The sequence below is a fragment of the Haliaeetus albicilla genome, chromosome 16 (genome assembly GCF_947461875.1).
Source record: "Haliaeetus albicilla chromosome 16, bHalAlb1.1, whole genome shotgun sequence".
Classification (NCBI taxonomy): Eukaryota; Metazoa; Chordata; class Aves; order Accipitriformes; family Accipitridae; genus Haliaeetus; species Haliaeetus albicilla.
The window spans coordinates 31550449-31568361 of NC_091498.1; the positions used below are offsets into that span (position 1 = coordinate 31550449).

General features: G+C 62.6%; 2 protein-coding genes across 6 annotated transcripts; one reads left to right on the forward strand and one right to left on the reverse strand.

Annotated features, from left to right (window-relative positions):
- The first annotated feature begins 4770 nt into the window (after positions 1–4770).
- PGA5 (pepsinogen A5) lies at positions 4771–8049 on the forward strand. The gene is made up of 9 exons (XM_069804299.1): positions 4771–5062; positions 5394–5541; positions 6045–6162; positions 6399–6517; positions 6615–6814; positions 7071–7187; positions 7306–7444; positions 7618–7710; positions 7807–8049. The coding sequence occupies exons 1-9, from the start codon at positions 5007–5009 to the stop codon at positions 7954–7956; spliced, it is 1140 nt and encodes a 379-aa protein (XP_069660400.1). The 5' UTR covers positions 4771–5006; the 3' UTR covers positions 7957–8049.
- Positions 8050–8903: 854 nt separating this feature from the next.
- VWCE (von Willebrand factor C and EGF domains) lies at positions 8904–15983 on the reverse strand. Of its 5 annotated transcripts, XM_069804267.1 has the most exons (20): positions 15424–15983; positions 14747–14841; positions 14577–14666; positions 14202–14330; positions 13995–14111; positions 13797–13913; positions 13449–13577; positions 12991–13316; positions 12818–12911; positions 12667–12749; positions 12388–12475; positions 12146–12231; positions 11845–11962; positions 11338–11423; positions 11048–11144; positions 10789–10871; positions 10517–10607; positions 10327–10409; positions 10141–10231; positions 8904–9964 (listed from the first exon to the last, which is right to left on the reverse strand). In XM_069804267.1, exons 1-20 carry the CDS (start codon positions 15531–15533, stop codon positions 9591–9593), a joined length of 2487 nt encoding a protein of 828 aa, XP_069660368.1. In that variant the 5' UTR covers positions 15534–15983; the 3' UTR covers positions 8904–9590. The 5 variants fall into 5 exon arrangements, 4 of the variants coding, with proteins under 4 accessions (XP_069660368.1, XP_069660367.1, XP_069660366.1 ...); XM_069804266.1 differs by having other exon boundaries at positions 8904–9958; positions 13797–14111; XM_069804265.1 differs by having other exon boundaries at positions 13797–14111.
- Between the last annotated feature and the right edge of the window lie 1930 nt (positions 15984–17913).

A 17913-nucleotide genomic window follows, 5' to 3' on the forward strand; every position in this document is an offset into this window, starting at 1 on the left:
CCGTCCCCAGCATCGCTGCCTCCGGAGCCATCCCCATCTTTGACAACACGACGAACCCACCAGGCTGCTTGTGCTGCTGACTTGCCCCCCCCTCCCATTCCAGGGCCTGAGGCTGGAAGGCTGTTAAATGGTAGATGGGTCACACCACATCTGCCTCCAAATTCTCTGGAGCCATCAGCATCAGCCGCTACCGCTTTCAGCCCATGAAAGAGCAAGCCCGTATGCATCTCCAGCAAAATCCTTCCCCTAGGAATTAGCCATCAAGGTTGAAGGGAACGATGACGCCAAGTCGGTGTTGAGAGCTGTGCAGTGCCCAGGGCAGGGGCTGGCTGACCTGCTGTTAAACCTTCCCTCTCATCGTCAGACAGGGTTTTCTCATCTGACAAAGTGTTTCTGTAGCCCTATCGGAAAGTCATTTCACACCCTGATAGTGATTATTTTCCACCCTCCCCCATTTCTTTTGTTCTTTAATAGTGCTAAATATTTGTTCTGAGATTTTTCTGGTGCTGAATTCCATAACTTCTTCATTCTGTGTGTAATGATACAGCCAAAAATCAATTGTCTGAATACACTGAATTGCCTGTCTGAATACACACAGTTTTTTATTGGCTCCTAGTGATGGGATCTATTGACAGAAGAATGAGCTCCTCCCCAAACCTCTCATAATTTGACAAATTATTTCCTTCCATTGAAAAAATGAAATCTTGCTCTTCAGGGATTACAACTTTGCACATGGAGCTCTGTTTCAGGAACAATTGCGTGCAGTAAGGGGTCTGCAGTAAAAAAGTGAAAAATTGCTTCGAGTCTTCATTACACGACACAATCCCTGAATCTGGGATACAGTTTGGGTGTTCAGAGAGGCCAGCTCACCTCGAGGCCCATATATCAGCCCAGAAACACAGGACATACCTTTTTATCCAAATGGAGCAGGCTTTCAGCTGCTGCAGCTTCTCTAGTCCGTTTGCTGCTCTGGGCAAGGGAGCTTTAATTGCTGGCAAACCCGTTGCTGCCAGGGTGACTGAGTTACAGAAAAAAACAAGTTATATTTCTCTAACATTACAAAACAAGTTACATTGCACTAAAACACTGGTCCCGAGCATGAGGCTTTTCCAGTTTGTTTTTTAAATACAAGGAGAGCATTCACCCCAAACATCCTCTTTGCCCAGAGAGAGGACTGCCATGAGAGCACAGGTTAGTCCCTCCTTCTGTGCCCGGAGAAGTTTATGTTATGTCTGAACGTGCTGACTGTTTGGCAAAAAAAAAGAGAATTGAATTGATAAACAATTCTTGAAAAGTTTGTCATTTTTGTTTCCTGTAATGTTCTGGCAGGAAAAAAAAAGCAAAACTTCACAGCCCCAAAAGCAAGGGAGACCAGGTTGAAGCGAAGTGTGACAGCACATCCAGACTTCAGTCCCCGAAGCCCAACTCACTAACTCACTCCGAAGGAAGAATTTAACACTGGAAATGTTACTGCCCTTCAGCTTGCCATTTCTCGGAGAAGTTTCTCTGTTCGTTACCAAAATCAAGGCAGGATGACAGCGCAGAAGGACACTTTGGAGGCAGCTCACCCCTACATCACCCCACCCTAAGCAGATACATTCTGCTGAACAAATGTTCTCACAAATAGAGGAAAGTCCACCCCAGCATCACCCAGACCTCCATCCCTGCCCGAGGACAGGGGGCAATTACCACCCCGCTCCCCCATCGCACCCACCGGTTACCTCCCATTCCCTGCTGTGAGGTTGGACCGAGGACCATTTCCACTTCCCAGCAGGACCTTCCTCTCCATCACAGGCTCTCTGATGTGGGAGCCACACCAACACGCACCCATGGCTACTGGCTTTGCGGAGCTCCAGCCACCACCTCCTGCAGCCCACGCCAGCTCCCGTGGACCTCCTACGGTGTTATCTGTCACAGCATGGAGTACATGCCAAGCCCAAGGGCTCCTGAGCAGCCTCCTTGGAGGAAACCCTGGGTCTCAATCCTTGGAGGGCAAACGGGTGGGCAGGTGTGAGCTTTGACAGCTCTCCAAACTGCTCCCCAAAAGCACTGCCATTGAGGGGCCAGGCTCTGCAGGGGTACAGCCTCTGCCTTCCACCAGCGCCGAGGCACAAGGAAACTTGCAAAGGGCTCTCAGCACAGGGCAATCAAGCAAAATCCAGCCAAACCAGCCAATCTTAACTCTGAATCTCCCTTATAGACCAACAGGATTTGCAGCAGCTGTTCCTAATATCTGCAGCAGCCTGGGCGAATCACCCTGAGCCATCCCGGTGGAGCAGTGAAACCCCGTGTGCTGCAGAGGAATAGGCTTTGCCCAGCGGGAAGAGCCTCTTCCCTGCGTGCAGACACCTGGGGTATTGGGGAAAAGAAATGCAATCTAACAGCCCGTCGGAGCAGTCCCAAGGCAGCTGGCTATGGCAGCTTCCCCGCCAAGGGACGCGTCCTCAAGTGCTCTGCTCCGATAACCTTTTACAAAAAAAAATGTTTTCCACATGTAGCGCAGCAAGGACATGTTTGCAGCGGACCAGCCCCTTTGTTGGGGCTGCTCCTTATCTGAGCTCGTATTCATCAAAACGTGCTGCTGCCTTGTACGGGGTGAGGGAGCAAAGCCTGAAGTAGATGCTCTTGTCTAATCTCTGATTTTCTCTGTAGTTTACAGTTACCTGCAGGCACAGCCTGGCTCAGGAGGCCAGTGGGGAACACGATGCCAAGGCTCCATGCAGGGTTTTTAGGCTGTGACCTCCTGCCAGGTCCAGACTTTCCATTTTGGGGTTCAGCCAAGACCTTCTCCTTTCCAGACCCCCACCCCCAAAATGAACGCATCGCATCTTCTTTTTTGCTCAGGGACAATTCAGTGTTTCATCCCTTTTCTCCCAACATCATCCCAACCATCAGCTCCTACCATGTTCTTATTCATTTCATTCCCACACTGCAATTTAGCATCTATCCTCAATTCTTTTATTCTTCAGACCTGGGGTGAAGCTGGTACCGAGGGAGGAAAGCCAGCTCCAGCCCATATGGTGCCTCTGGGCAGGCTGGTCCCCAGCTCGGTGACACAGGGCCTGGCTTTGTTTTCCTCCAGGACAAGGTGACCGTACCAGCAGCCACATCTCACGCACGTGATGCTGTGACGGAGGTCAGGACGCCTGGTCCAGCATCGGGCACCTCTGACGCAGGCCAACGCAGGCGACCTTGGTATCATTCAACCAGCGGCATCCTGAGCTGGTCTTTCCCCCAGCTGGTCCCAGTTCTGCAGGTAGCCCTGGGACAGATGGAGGCGGATGAAGCCCCAGCGTAAGAAGGACAGGGACCTGTTGGAGCAGGTCTAGAGGAGAGCCACGAAGATGATCAGGGGGCTGGAGAACCTGCCCTGTGAGGACAGGCTGAGAGAGTTGGGGTTGTTCAGCCTGGACAAGAGAAGGCTCTGGGAAGACCTTCCAGTTCTTAAAGGGGGCCTACAGGAAAGATGGGGAGGGATTCTTTATCAGGGACTGTAGTGATAGGATGAGGGGTAATGGTTTTAAGCTGAAAGAAGGTAAATTTAGATTAGATGTAAGGAAGAAGTTCTTCGCTCTGAGGATGGTGAGGCGCTGGAACAGGTTGCCCAGAAAAGTTGTGGATGCCCCATCCCGGGCAGTGCTCAAGGCCAGGTTGGACGGGGCTTGGAGCAACCTGGTCTGGTGGAAGGCGTCCCTGCCCATGGCAGGGAGGTAGGTACTAGGTGATGTTGAAGGTCCTTTCCAGCCCAAACCATTCTGTGATCTGTGATTCTAAGCTGGACCCCAGCAGCACAGATCCTCCAGCTGACCCCAGCCCAGGGGCAGGGGATGCAGGCAGGGGGTTGCAGGCAGCAGCTCGGCTCAGCCGTGGTGGAGGACGTGGGCTTCCACCCTCCCTGCCCAGAGCCCCGGGGCAGGCAGTCGGAGATGCTTTGTGTTGAGCTAACAGGAGCCGGCATCTGTAATGGATAAAGCTGGGGAGGAATAACCACGTTTGCTTGTTGGATGTAGGTGTAAGATTAAGGAAATTTACCCCGGTGTTGCTACCAAGCCCCTAGTGCTGGTGTTTGGTGGAGCCCCTTGTGCAAACCCCTGTGTCTGTGGCAGGGTTACGGCCAGCCACAGCCCAGGCAGGTGACGAAGCTGGGGCTCAGCTGTCACCCATGGGTGGGCACCCCAAGGTAGCCCGGGGTGCTCAGGGCAGCGGCGAGGGGCCACCAGCTGTCCCCAGTCCCCTCCAAGGCCTGCACACCCTTAGGCAGCAGCTGCAGAAGGGGCATGAGGCTGCAACCACCAGGATCAAACCCTCCGGCAAGGGTCTGGGGGACACCAAGGGACCCCAAAGGACTGGTGCTCCCATGCCAGCCCCACATCTCCATGCCACCTCCACCCTGACAAACCCCTGCAGGTAGAAACTCTGCTTTTCACAGTGGGGCAAGGATGGTCCTGAGCAGCCCCAGGACCCTTTGTACTGCAGCTGCCCTGGGGCTGGGGAAAACGTCATCCCCTGCGGCAGCGGTGGCTACCCCGGCTAGCTAGAGCCAACTGGAAAATAAGTGCTTTTATCTAATGGTGCACGATTTACACTGCGGTTCCTCAGCCACAGCAGTGTTGTCGGCTTGCGTGGTGGTCAGATGGGGGGGCAAATGCCCAGAAATGGCCTCAGGTAGCCCCATGTCACCCTCACCAGTCCCCCCCTGTCCCCCAGTGCCTCTCCCTCGGGACTCAGAGTAAGTGGAGAGTGCTTCTCTCCCAGCCCCAGCCTGCCACAAGCATCCCTGTGTCCCAGCTGTGACGTTTGACCCCAGTGAAGATGGAGAGTCCTCAGCTTGACATTCCCCCCCCGCCGTCTCCCTTAAGGACATTGTGATAACTGCCCCCAGAGCTGTTTGCCTTTCTTATCGGGGACGCCAACCAAACAAGCGTGGCTGGGATATAAGGAACCGGACTGGGGCTTGGTGGCACACTCACAATCTCCTCGCCTCGGTCACTGGCTTAGCAGGCACCATGAAGCTGCTCCTGCTTCTTGGCTTAGTGGCCCTGGCCCAGTGCCTTGGCCCCAGGTGAGTACTGGGATGTTGGGGTGCCCACACGGCCACCGCGGTCCCGAGGACCCCCAGGTCCCATGCTTGTGGGGAGGCAAGCGGGGTGACTGCCCAGCTCCCAGCACGCCGCAGGGATGGAGGGACAACTTGCACCCCCCCCCCCCGCCACCGCCAGCCATCGCCATGGCTGAGGCTCCCCGCAGCGAGGACAGACCCCGGGTCCCACGCCAGGGGCTGTGGGATGAGGCACAGGGCAAGCACACGGTGGGGGTACCCGCAGCCCCCCGCTGAGGCATGTCCCTGCCCGGCTCCTGGTGACGGATCGGCTCCCCTCTCCCCTGCACCCCAGGGTCCCTCTGAGGAGGGGGAAGTCCCTGCGGCAGGTCCTGAAGGAACATGGCTTGCTGGAACGCTACCTGAAGCAGCACCCCTACAACCCGGCCTCTAAGTACTACCACGCCAGCGTCTCTGCCGAGCCCCTGCAGAACTACATGGATGTGAGAATGGCGGGGCAGAGGGGCTGGCACCAGCGGGACACCCCACAGGGCTGCTGGCCCCTTACCCATCCTCCTAGTTCCTTACCTGACCCACTGGCCCCTTACCTGTCCTGCTAGCCCCTTACGCATTCCCCTAACCCATTACCCATCCCGCTAGCCCCTTACCCATCCCACTAGTTCCTTACCTGTCCCTCTAACCCTTTACCAATTCCCCTAACCCATTACCCATCTCACTAGCCCCACCCATCCTGCTAACCCCTTACCCATTCCCCTAACCTGTGAACTCATCCCACTAGCCACTTACCCATTCCCCTGATCCATTAACTCATCCCACTAGCCACTTACCCATCCTGCTAGCCCCTTATCCATTCCCCTAAACCATTTACTCATCCCACTAGCCCCTTCCCCATTCCACTAGCCCCCTACCCAGTCCCTTAACCCGTTCCCCATCCCGCCAGCCCCTTCCCCATCCCACTAATCCCTTCCCCATCCCGGTTTGACAGAACGAGTACTTCGGCACCATCTCCATCGGTACCCCACCCCAGGAGTTCACTGTTATCTTTGACACCGGCTCCTCCAACCTGTGGGTGCCCTCGGTGTACTGCTCCAGCCTGGCTTGCAGTAGGTGTCCAGCAGCCCCGCAGTCACCGGGCAAGGGCTGAAGGCAGGGGAAGCCCCGGGCTTGGCCAGCCCTGCTGCCCTGCCTGGCTCCGGGAGCCCCTGGGTGGGCTGGGAGCCGAGGACGGCTCTGCCCTGTCTCTCCTAAGGGACATCGGGCGACAGGGGAGGCACTGGAGAGTCATCCTCAGTCCTCAAGAGCGGGACAGACTGTGACCGTCTCCCTCCTATACTTGCAGGCAACCACAACCGTTTCAACCCAGCGGACTCCTCCACCTTCGTCAGCACCAACGAGAGCGTCTCCATCGCCTACGGCACTGGCAGCATGACTGGCATTCTGGGCTATGACACCGTCACCGTAAGGCGGGGTGCACCAGCCCCCCCATCCCACCGGAGAGGGGACACGGGGGCACCGCCTGCCCAAACCAAGCCCCTCTCCCCATCTTCCCGACCAGGTTGCAGCCATCGACGTCCTCAACCAGATCTTTGGGCTGGCTGAGACCGAGCCTGGCGATTTCTTCTACTACAGCCCCTTTGACGGCATCCTGGGGCTGGCTTTCCCGAGCATCTCCTCCTCCGGAGCCACCCCTGTCTTTGACAACATGATGTCGGAAGGTCTCGTGGCCAAGGACCTCTTCTCCGTCTACCTGAGCAGGTAAGCCCTGGCTGGAGCTGCCCAGCCCTTGCCGAGGTTTTTGTCCCATTTCCCTCCCACCGGGGCTGGCTCCGGCACCGTTCCCCGGTGGCGTGAGACCCGGTGGCTCCTGGGGGACATGGCTCACCGCTGTGCCGGCATCGGCACCAGCACCAGCAGAGGAGGATGGCAGCAAAGCCCCCCCTCGGCAATGGCACTGCCAGCAGAGTGGTGGTGGCGGGGTGGGACCCCCACCTGATGGCTCCCCTCCTTGCAGGGACGGGAGTAAAGGCAGCTTCGTCCTCTTCGGCGGCATCGACCCATCCTACACCACCAACGGCATCACCTGGATCCCCCTCTCTGCTGAAACCTACTGGCAGATCTCCATGGACAGGTAGTCCCGGTGCAGCTCCTAGGCTCCGTGGCTCCCCTTGTTCCCCAGCCAGTGTTTTGGGGGGGGTGCGGCCCCTCACCTGGCACCCAGGAGGCTCACCCCATGCCCCTCTCCCCAGCGTCTCTGTCAGCGGGGAGACCGTTGCCTGCCTCTACGGCTGCCAGGCCATCGTGGACACAGGCACCTCGCTGCTGGCTGTGCCCAACAGTGCCCTTGGCAACCTCCTGAGCGCCCTCGGTGCCAGCTCCAACGGCGCGGTGAGCCCTTAGGGGAGGACGCAGAGCTTTGGGGACCTTTGGAGCTCTGCGGGGTGCCCAGCTGGACCCTGGGGTGCTCCATGGTGCACTGGTCCCCATTGCTTTCTGGGGCACATGGTCCCTCCTGGGGTGGCCGCTGACCCCCACCTTCCATTGTGTCCCCCCCAACCCAGATCAGCTGCAGTGCTGTCAACATGCTGCCCGACGTCGTCTTCCAAATCAACGGCAATGCCTTCTCCGTGCCCCCCAGTGCCTATGTGATAGAGGTGAGCATCCTGCCGGGGGGGGGGACTGGCGGGGGGGTGCTCGGATGGGGGGATCTGGCAGCTGGTAACCACCATTCACCATGTTCTCGGCTGCAGATGGACGGGTCCTGCATCCTCGCCTTCCAAGGCATGAACATCCCCACCGAGTCGGGTGAGCTCTGGATCCTGGGGGATGTCTTCATCCGCGAGTACTACGTCATCTTCAACAGAGCCAACAACATGGTGGGGCTGTCCCCGCTGCCCTGAGCGTGCCTCCGTGCTGGGGACGGGAACAGGCAGCACACCCCGCTGCCCTGGCATCCCCAACTTGGTGGCTGGCAGGGCTGACCATTACCCAGCCCTCCCGTCCCCTCCTGCAACAGCCATCGAGCGCAATAAAACTGTAGAGAAGCATCCCTGTGCCGTGTCTCTCTGGGAAGGGCTAGCTCGGCCACCCCGGTGCTGCTGCCACGTCCCCGGGCATGGACACCAGTGGGTGGGCAGATGGGGTGGCACCCGCTGCCCGCATCCTGATGATGCCCTCGGTCCCGCAAACACCCCAGGCGCCTGTGCGGATCTGGGGCTGGAGGTGCCCACGGCCACCAAGAGCTCCACGCTGCTGGGGGCAGAGCCGTGCCACCAACCGGGCACCCGGGCAGGCTTTTCTGGGCAGCCGGTACTCCTCATCCGCAGCTGGGGCATGCCTCCATGCAGCCCCGGGTGAAGGTGGGTGTCCCAGGACCACTGCTTTCTGTCCCCAAGATACCATGGGGCACGCCATGAGGTGGCTGGGGCTGGCGGTGGCTGGGTGGGATGGGGAAGGTGTGGGGGACCACAAGGGACCAGGATGGGAGCACGGCTGCGGCTCTGCCCCTGCCAGCATCTGATGCCCACTTTTGGAGGCTGGGGGACGGTGCCTGCCACGACACTGGGTCCCATCCTGGTGCTGGAGATGCTTTGTGCCACTAATCACCACCTCTCCTTGCTGGACACCGCCTGGATAAACCCCCGTGAGGCTGCCAGGAGCCACGGACTTGTCTTTTCACCATCTCCCTGGGCAGAGCCCTTTTGCAGGGGCAGCACCAGCCTCAGCACCTTGCAAACATTTCCCAGGACTCGGCACTTTTTGCTCAGGTCAAGCCCCTGGAAAAAATCTCAACCGGGAGCCATCAAAATCTAGCACCAGCTCCCCGAAAACCCCTCTCCCCCTGCTCAGCTCTACTCCCTCAGGGTCAGACTGCAGAGGCCCCAGCCGGCTGCAACGAAGTCCCCAAACGCCGCTCATGGCGGGGGGGCCAAACACCTCCGGCACTGCCCTCGTCATCCTTGGGGGCCGCTCACCCCAAAGCCCCCAACCGAGGGAAAGCTCTGTGGCTGGGTTTGGCGTGCCGGCGGGTGCAAGCAGGAGTAGGGGGACGGGGCATAAATACCAGGGTGACTTTATTGGTGGCAGGGAGGGCAGCTCGCCCCCTCCCCACGCCAGGAGCCGGGGGCAGCACCCACCCCAGGGGTGCATGCCGTGGTTGGGGGCTGGCTCAGGGCACCCCAGCCCAGCCAGGAGCATCTCCCAGCCCCTCATCCTGTGCCCAGAGAGTTGGGGGGGCATGGGGATGGTGGGGGGGGGGGGGTCCTGCCCCACAGTTCTGCTTCAGGGGGACGGTGAGGGGCTGGGAACCCTGGCACCCCAAGGCAGTGCCCGTGCCCCCGTGGGAGCAGGGATGCACCCGTGGGACAGGGGATGCTGTTGCCCACCCTGTCAGCTTGGCACCCCCTCCCCAGCCACCCACCACCCCAGGGGCCTGACGGGCCAGACCTGCTGGTCCTGCAGACCCCCTACTCCTCTCCTTCTTCATCCACCTCCTCCTCCTCTTCATCCTGGGACCCACGTGCCCGCCGGGGCTCTACCCGCTGGCTGGTGGCACAGCAGAGGGGTCCGTGTCCCCGGGGGGTCCCTGACCCTCGGGGCTAGAGCTGGGGCTGCCTGTAGGAGCTGGGGGGGCTGCGGCCTCAGAGGGGGTGTCGGGGGGCACAGCAGCTGTCGGTGGGTGCCCGGGGGGGCTCAGCGTGGTCGGAGGGGGGTCCCCAGCTCCCGCGTTCCCCGGAGAGGGGCCGAGGGGGGCCGTGTTGGGGAGCAGGAGCTGGGCCAGGCGGTGGCGGGGGGGCTGGGTTGATGTGGGGGGGCTGGGGTGCGGGGTGCCAGTGGGTGAGTCCTTGTGGGTCGGGGACAGGGACGGGGATGGGGGGCTGCGCTGCAGCGGGAGCCGGACATCTGTGGCTAACGGAAAGATGCTTTCGGTTAGCACCCACCTCTCCCCAGGGGACCCCCCCCAAGCCTGCACTGGGGGCACCCAACTGCCCCGGGGTGCCGCAGCACGGCCGTGTCCCGCAGGGCAGGGGGGTCCCAAGCCAGACCCCGCCACCGGCATCCCGGAGCTCGGGCATCCCCGTTACCTTGGCAGGGTGGGCAACAGGCAGCGGGCATCACGGCGGGCTCTGCGCAGGAGCGGGGGCACAACCTCTTCTCGCAGCTCACCTCCCCCAGCTGGCAGCGAGGGGCGAAGGTGGGGGTGAGCCATCCCTGCCATCCCCCCTCCCTCTCCGGTCCCCCTCTGCCATGGGCACCAGCATCCCGCTCACCTGGCAGGTACAGCGGGTGCAGGGTTGTCCCTCGGGGGTGAAGGTCTGGCCGTTCACCACCTTCCTACCCTGGTAGTTGCAGTCTGCGGGGAGCGAGGCAGCGCTCAGCGCATGGTGGGGGGCTCGCCGGGCTGGGGGGGGGGGGACGGGGTCCCCTGCTCTCCCCCTCCCCAGCTTTCCCAGTTCCTACCGTTACAGACGGGGCAACACTCGCCCTCGGGGTGGAAGGGGTAGGTGCAGAAGATGGCACAGTCCACGGGCGAGCAGGCCACCGAGCCCAGCTGCGAGAGACGGGAGAGACGCGCGAGGACCGGGCGTTAGCGCCCGCCGGGGTGGGCTGGGGAAAAAAGGGGCAGCCCCGCAAACGCCCGGGAGCTTTTTCCTGCAATGGAGGAAAAAACTGGGGCTCAGCCCACGGGGCAGGAGCCGAAAACATCTCGCGGTCCCCGGTGCGGCCCTCACCAGGCAGATGCAGCTGAGACAGGGATCCAGGACGGAGGGGAAGGTCTCGTTGTTGTAGAAGATCCTTCCCATGTAGGTGCAGCCTGCGGGGAGAAGAGGGGCACTTGTGATCCCCGGGTGGCTCGGGGACACCCGGGAGACCTCTCTGCTTAAGCCCAGGCTTGCTGGGTCTGGTCCTGCCCAGGACCACGAGCAGGGGACGCAGAGGGGATGCGGTGGAGCCAGCACCCCTCCAACAAGCACCCGCAGCCCCCATCACCTGCCGAGCAGTCGGGGCAGCACTGCCCGGGGATGCGGATGGGGTAAGGACAGGTCTCCACGCAGTCCGTCCGCTTGCAGCTCACCGAGCCGTCTGCCTGCAGGGGAGAAGCACTTGACAGAGACCTCAGGCTGCCCGAAACCGCAGGGGTTTAAAGCCCACGAAGCCAGGGAGCTGCTGGGGACCGCAGCCACAAGCAGCCTGGCATCCAGAGGGAAGGAGGGGGACAGGAGCCGTGCGCCGGGGCAGGGGCAGGTAGGAGGAGTGAAGCAGAGCAGGTTCTCATTCACCTGGCAGATGCATAACTCACAGGGATCGCCCGGAGACCAGATCTGTCCGATGGGAAACTCCACCCCGTTGTCATCCACGAAGCAACCTTGGGGGGGACGGGGGACATGGGGGGGACACAGGCACCCCCAGCCCTTCACCCTCCTGATGCACGCTCAGGCACGTACGTGTGCTGCTGGACACGTGTGCAGTCCCCATCCTGTACCCACTCCACACCTCCAAACCCCGTGGCTGTGCAGCCCCCCCCAGTGCCCTGCCAGTCCCTCTGCACCCCCACATCCAGCTCCCCCAGTTCCCCTTGCCCTCCCTGTCCCCAGCTGTCCCCTACATCCCACCCTCCCTGTGCCCAGGTATTCCCAACCTCCCACCTTCTCCATCCCCAAGTGTCCCCCACATCCCTCCCTACCCATCTGCAGATGTCCCCTGCATCCCTCTCTCCCTGCCCCCAGCTGCCCCCCCCCCCCCATCCCACCCTGCCTGTCCCCAGGTGCCCCCCAACACGGGCTCACCGGCGGGGGCCGGGGGGTCCCGGCAGGTGAAGCAGCACTGCCCGGGGCCCAGGTGCCGCTGGTGCTGCGGGCAGTCCAGGACGGGGCAGGGGGCAAAGGAGCACTCCACCTCGCCACCCTGGGGACAAGGGGACACGTCACCCACTGACCCCACAGCCTGACTCAGCCCCGTGCCCAGCCATCCTGCCTCAGCCCCCCAGCAAAGGCTGGATTCTGCCCCCTCCCTCCCAGCAGGATGGTGTGGGGAAGCATCCCTGGGGACCCCCAACCCCGGGGACCCCCCAGCCCTCCTGGGACGTACCCGACAGACGCAGGTGGTGCAGTCATCCCCGTCTAGGCTGAACCGGGCGCCGTGTGCGTACGTACGACCCCGAAAACTGCACTTTGCTGGGGGAGGAGAGAGGCAGCGCAGCCGGGGCTGGGGTCAGGGAGGAAAGCACGGCTTCTGCCGAACCCCCACTCCTAACCCCCATCTCCAGCAAAGCCCTGGGCTCCCCCCCCAACCCCACACACCCCACGGGCTGGGGGTCCTGGGGGACCAACCTGGCTGGCAGGAGCAGCAGTCGGCCGGCGAGGCGCTGGGGCAGGAACCCGGGGGGCACTCGGGGGAGATGCAGGAGACGTTACCAGCCTGCCGAGGAGAGCGCAGGGCTGTCACGGGGCACCCGAGGGGCGACGTACCCCTTCCCTGCCATGGGGGAACGATGCCGGGGCATCACCGCCCCAGCGCATCCCGCTCCATCGCCCCGGAGGCGCACGGCTGAGCGGGGATGCGGGGGGATGCTCCCATCCCTATCCCGCCCCGGGATGGCATGGGCTCACCAGGCAGACGCAGACGGTGCAGTTCCCATCAGATGGGGAGAAGACGTCACCCTCGTCCCGGGACACCCCATCGTGCAGGCAGCCTGCAAGGCAGGAGGGTTAGGGTGGGCTACCCTGGGCAGCAGGGCTGGGGGGGACACCAAGGGCTCACCTGAGCAGCTGGGGCAGCAGCCCCCGGCCGGGGTGGGCAGCGGGTGGGAGCAGGTCACGGGGCAGCTCACGGCCTCACAGAGCACCCGTCCTCCCTGCAAGGGCACACGTCGGCTCAGCCCAACATCAAGCTGGTGCCGCAGGGAGAGGCACGGCGGAGGATGGGGTGCTTACCTGGCAAGCACAGCTCCGGCACCCCGGCTCTATCCAGCGTGCGCCGGGCTCCCGGGGAGCCCCCTGGTACCAACAGCGAGGGGCGGATGGGGTGGAGGTACCGCGGGCTGCCACGGCACGCGGGGATGGCTCGGTGGCCGAGGATGCCGGGGCGGGAGAGGAGGGAGGGAGTTGGGTACCAGGTGCTGCGGCAGGGAGGTAGGGCGAGGGGGAGCCCCTGGGGGCCAGGAGGGGTCCCCCAGAACCAGGAGGGAGCAGGACGAGGGTGGGCGGATGCTGCAGGGATTGCAGGATGGGCGATGGGGCCAGGATGGATTTGGGGTAGCCTAGGAAGGAAGGAAGGAAGGAAGGAAGGAAGGAAGGAAGGAAAGAAGGAACAGACGTCACTTGGGGCAGGCAGGGAGCTGGGGGTATCCCGCTCGGCTCCCCTTCCTTAGCCCGGAGAAGGAGCCAGATACCTTCGCAGGAGACCCTGTCGCTGCTGAGCCGGTACCCGGCGCGGCAGGAGCAGAGGTAGCTGCCTGGCGTGTTGTGGCAAGCGTGCTGGCAGGTTCGGCGCTCTCCCGGCCGCCGGCATTCGTTGACATCTGGGGGACAAGGGGACTTGTCGGGGTCTGGCCAGGAGGTGCTACACCCTGGGAAATGGCTCAGGAGGGAGCCTGGAGCACCAAGCTGTCCCCTCCAACGCGGCCCATGCAAGGATAAGAACAAGACAGCAGCACCGTGACAATGGACTCAACGGCCACCTCCGTCCCCTGGGCTTGGTGGCATGGAGAGGGAAGAGGGGACCGGCACGTGGTGCTCACCCACGCAGGAGTGCCGGTTCCCGTGGAGGTGGTAGCCGGGCCGGCAGGAGCAGCGGTAGCTGCCGATGCTGTTCTTGCAGCGGTGCTGGCATGGCGTGGCCAGGCACTCGTCTGTATCTGGGGGAGCCAAAAGCTGAGGGTCAGCAGCCCCGGCTGGCCCCCACTTGCTCCCTGCCCAGTCGCCTGGCCCCCGCGTACCCTGGCAGCTGTGGCGGTCGGCGGAGAGCTGCATGCCGGGGCCGCATTCGCAGACGAAGCCGCCCTCGGTGTTGACGCAGAGACCCTCGCAGGCAGCGCTCAGGCACTCATCGATGTCTAGGGATGAAAGAAGAGAGCTGGAGATGGGGGGCTGCCACCGCCGCCAGGACCCCCCCATCTCACTGGGACCTCCCCGTCCCAGCTCACCGGTGCAGCGGATGCCGTTGGCTGTCTCCACCATGGAGAAGCCGAGTGGGCAGACACGGGCCACCTCCTGGCACCCGCCGTGGTTACAGGAAAGGTCGCAGCCGTACTCCCCGCACGTCCCCGGTGGCTCTGAAACACAGACAGGGGGTCCACAGGGCACCGATGCCACCTCCCACCCCAGTCCTGCACTGTGGTACCCGCTCCCCGGATCCCCCGGGACATGCACCCTACCCTGGCAGCATCCCTACCCCCGCCAGGGATGGGGACTGCGCTGGGGGATGCTGCAAGGAGAGGTGATGAGGAGCAACGTGCCCTGCCAGGAAAGCCCAGGGGTCCCGGCTTTCGGCATGACCGCCAGCAGGAGCGGGTGGGTACCTGGGCAGGTGATGCCCTGCTCTCCATCGGGGCACGAGCAGAGGTTTGGAGCGATGCACAAGCCGCTGCCGCAGCCGAAGGAGCAGAGCGCTGCAGGGAGTGGGGACAGGAGACTGTTAGGAGGGCAGGGACCCCCACCCGCTCCCCGTGCCCCCTGAGCCCATACTCACGCAGGGTGCACTGCCCGCTGCCCGGAGACAGCATCCACCCGGGACAACATCCGCTGCCAAAGCCCGAGAAGCAGACGTGGGGCCCGACGCGGCGCCTGCGTGACGGACGAGAGGCTGAGACCACCCTACCCCGAGCCCCCAGGACAGAGAGCAAAGGTCCCGGGGGAGCTCCTCCAGCCGGCGGGGAATCCTCCGCCCCAGGAACGCGAGGAGAAGGGGGATAACGCAGGAGCGGTCGCGACATGCCCGTGGCCATCCCATCCCGGGTGGCAGAGCACGGCATGGAGGGGGAGGCAGGAATGGGGTGCACCGGGGTGGTGGTGTGACCCCAAAACAAGGTGGGACAGAAGGAGAGGACCGTGCCCCATCTAGTCCGAACAGCCCAGCGTGCGGTGACAGGGGAGGAACGTCCCCCAGTAGGACACGGGGCGCAGGATACGGATGCGGGGAGCAGGACCCCCTGCGAGGGTCACGCTCCCCTCGTGCCGGCCACCCCCGGGGCAGAGGGAGGGACCAGCCCCTCCGGCTGGGATGGGAGGCACGGCCAGAACCCCGAAGACAAGCCGAGGGGACGGATGGCCGGAGCTCGGCACGGCACGCTGCCGTCCCCAGGTGTAGCTGGGAGAAGGAGAAGGAGAAAAAAAAAAATAAAATAAAGGGGGGGGAAACCCGGCTACCTCTCCACGGCAAAGCTGACCGGCTTCTTCCTCCCGGGGTACACCCTGCCTTGGCCGCTCGGGAAGAACAGGGACACACAGGCAGCCTGGAAGAAGAGCTTGACCAACATGACAGGCGGCTCCAGCCGACGGCACGCTTCCCGACGCCTGCCTTTCCTGCCTTGCCTTCCTGCCTGCCTCGGCGGCACGGGCGCCTACCGCATGCTGGCCCTTGGCCCTGCTCCTCCTCCCGCCCGCCGGGCCGGGAACAATGCGGGGGGTGGAGGGAGGCGAGAGCGGGGAACGCTGCGGGGGGAAAAAGCCATCGGCACCCGACTCTCCACCCACCCACCCAAGCCGCCATGGGGGGACGAACTGGCCCAGGGATGCTCGCCGCGAGGCTGGCTCGCTTAGCCGGGGCGAGCGGTGGCATTCCGGTAGCGAGCGTGGCGGCTCTAGGATTGGGAAAGGGGGGTGGTGGTGGGGGGGGTCCCCAATGCGGCGGGAAGCGGCGGTGAAAGCGTTCCCCCCTTCTCTCCTTTCCCACATCTGGCAAAGCTCCGGCATGGCCTCTCCCCACCCCTCCTCCTCCTCCTCCTCCTGGCGGCACTGGGCTGCCTTCCCAGCCCTGCACAGGGACCCACCAAAGAGGAGCACGCAGCAGATAAAGGGGCCAAAGTGGAGCCGGGACGGTGGGGTGCACCCGGTAGGGAGAGGGGCACGGGATGCTGCGGGACCCCCGCACAGCCATATCACCCTGCTCCGAGACATGGGATCACCACCCCCCCCCCCAAAAAAAAAAACCCACCACCCTGGCCCCTCAACCCTTCCCGGGCTGGGGGCTGAAGCGAAGGTCGCAGGCAGGTAAATGATTTATACCAGGGAGCAAAGGGCTGGCGCTGCCGGCCCCTGGTAAGCGCAGAGATGGGGTCAATACCTGCAGCCTCGCCGAAAAGGGACCAACCCGCAGCCTCCACCTCCCTGTCCAAGGGTGTGGATTTCCCCCTGAAACTACCCCCCTGCCCAAGGGTTGGGGTCACCCAGCCCAGTCCAGCCCCAGGCAGGACACAACATCACCCCCAGCACAGTGACCCCCTGCACTAGTAATTAAGAATTACAGGGTGCTGGGTGGGGGGCATACACCAGCAATAGGGGTGCAGGACCCCTGATACAGCCACAGCTCGTGGGGGGGAGCAAGGAAGCCCCTTGCCCGGGGGGGACGTGACCCCAGGCCCGCTGCCAGCTCCCGGCCTGGGGAGGCGGCTGCACGAACATGGCTGGAGCACGGCCAGCAGCACGGGATGAACACCCAGCCCTGCCCCGGCCAGCAACGTTTCTAACCCGGCCGCAGGAGGTTGTTTGCTCAAAAAAAAAGGGGAGACCGCCAGCATCGCATCAGCACCAGCATCCCCAGTTTTGCTGGGGAAGGATAGCGCATACGGGAGCCGCGCAGAGCCAAGCGTGCCAGTCTCCGTAGGCTGGCGTGCTCCCTGGGACCCCCCCCAATTTCAGTGAGAAGCCAGGGAAGCAAGCGGCTCAGGGCAGGGAAACGCAGAGCCCAAATACCCAGCTAATAAAAACGCTGTCTGCTCACAGCCGGCATGAATATACACAGTCTGGGCTCATCGCAAAGGGTCACAGTCCGATTCCCCCAGTCCTAAACAGCCGCTCTGGGCAGAGACATGCCCAAATATAGCCTTCTCCCTGCGACCTCCTCGAAGAAACCAGGGCTTGCCCAACAGTTAAGAGATGTTAGCAGGAGCCCGAGGATGCTTTCAGCACGAGCTCTCTTTGAGGACACTGTCCACCTCTTGCTGCTGCAGGGAAGGATTTGAGGAAAACCTGTGCTGATGCAAACCTGCCCAGGATGGAACATGGGGGACTCATGGGATCTTAAATACGGTGGGTTACGGACGGGGCTCGCGTGCCAGGTGAGATCCAGGCTGGCTCAGGTGAGGAGAGCAGACGCCAAGCTACGGAGAGGCCCAGGATAAGCCCCGATGCCGTGAGCATTGCGAGGAGGAGGAGGAGGGCAGCCACCCTCACGTGCATTTTGGCAGCAATCCATAGGCGAGGGCAGCAATGAACCAGGGGCAGCCCCTGGTTTGGCCAATTTACAGCGTAAATAGACAAATGGGGACCGGGAGGATAATTATTAATCTGTATGCTATGCAGCACAGGCAGAAGACCTTGAGAGCTGCAGCCACAAGCAGCTCCTGCACTGAGCCCTCCCGTGGGAGCAGCAGAGGGGCGTTTGGTCCCCCTCTTGCCCGTGGGGGAGAAGGTGGTGGAGTGGAGGAAGAGTCTCCCCGTCACTCACACAACCAGGCTCAGCTCACGGTCGCAGGGAGCGAGAACATCAGTAACGAGCAGCCAGAGCTGGACCATGCAGCAACGAGAGGCTGAAAAATCAATCCCTGATCCCCCAGCTCCGCAGGGACACAGGCTGACTGCTGGAGCAGACCTGAGGCTCGCAAGGAAAAAGCCAGGGCTGTCTGAGAAGGGTCTCTG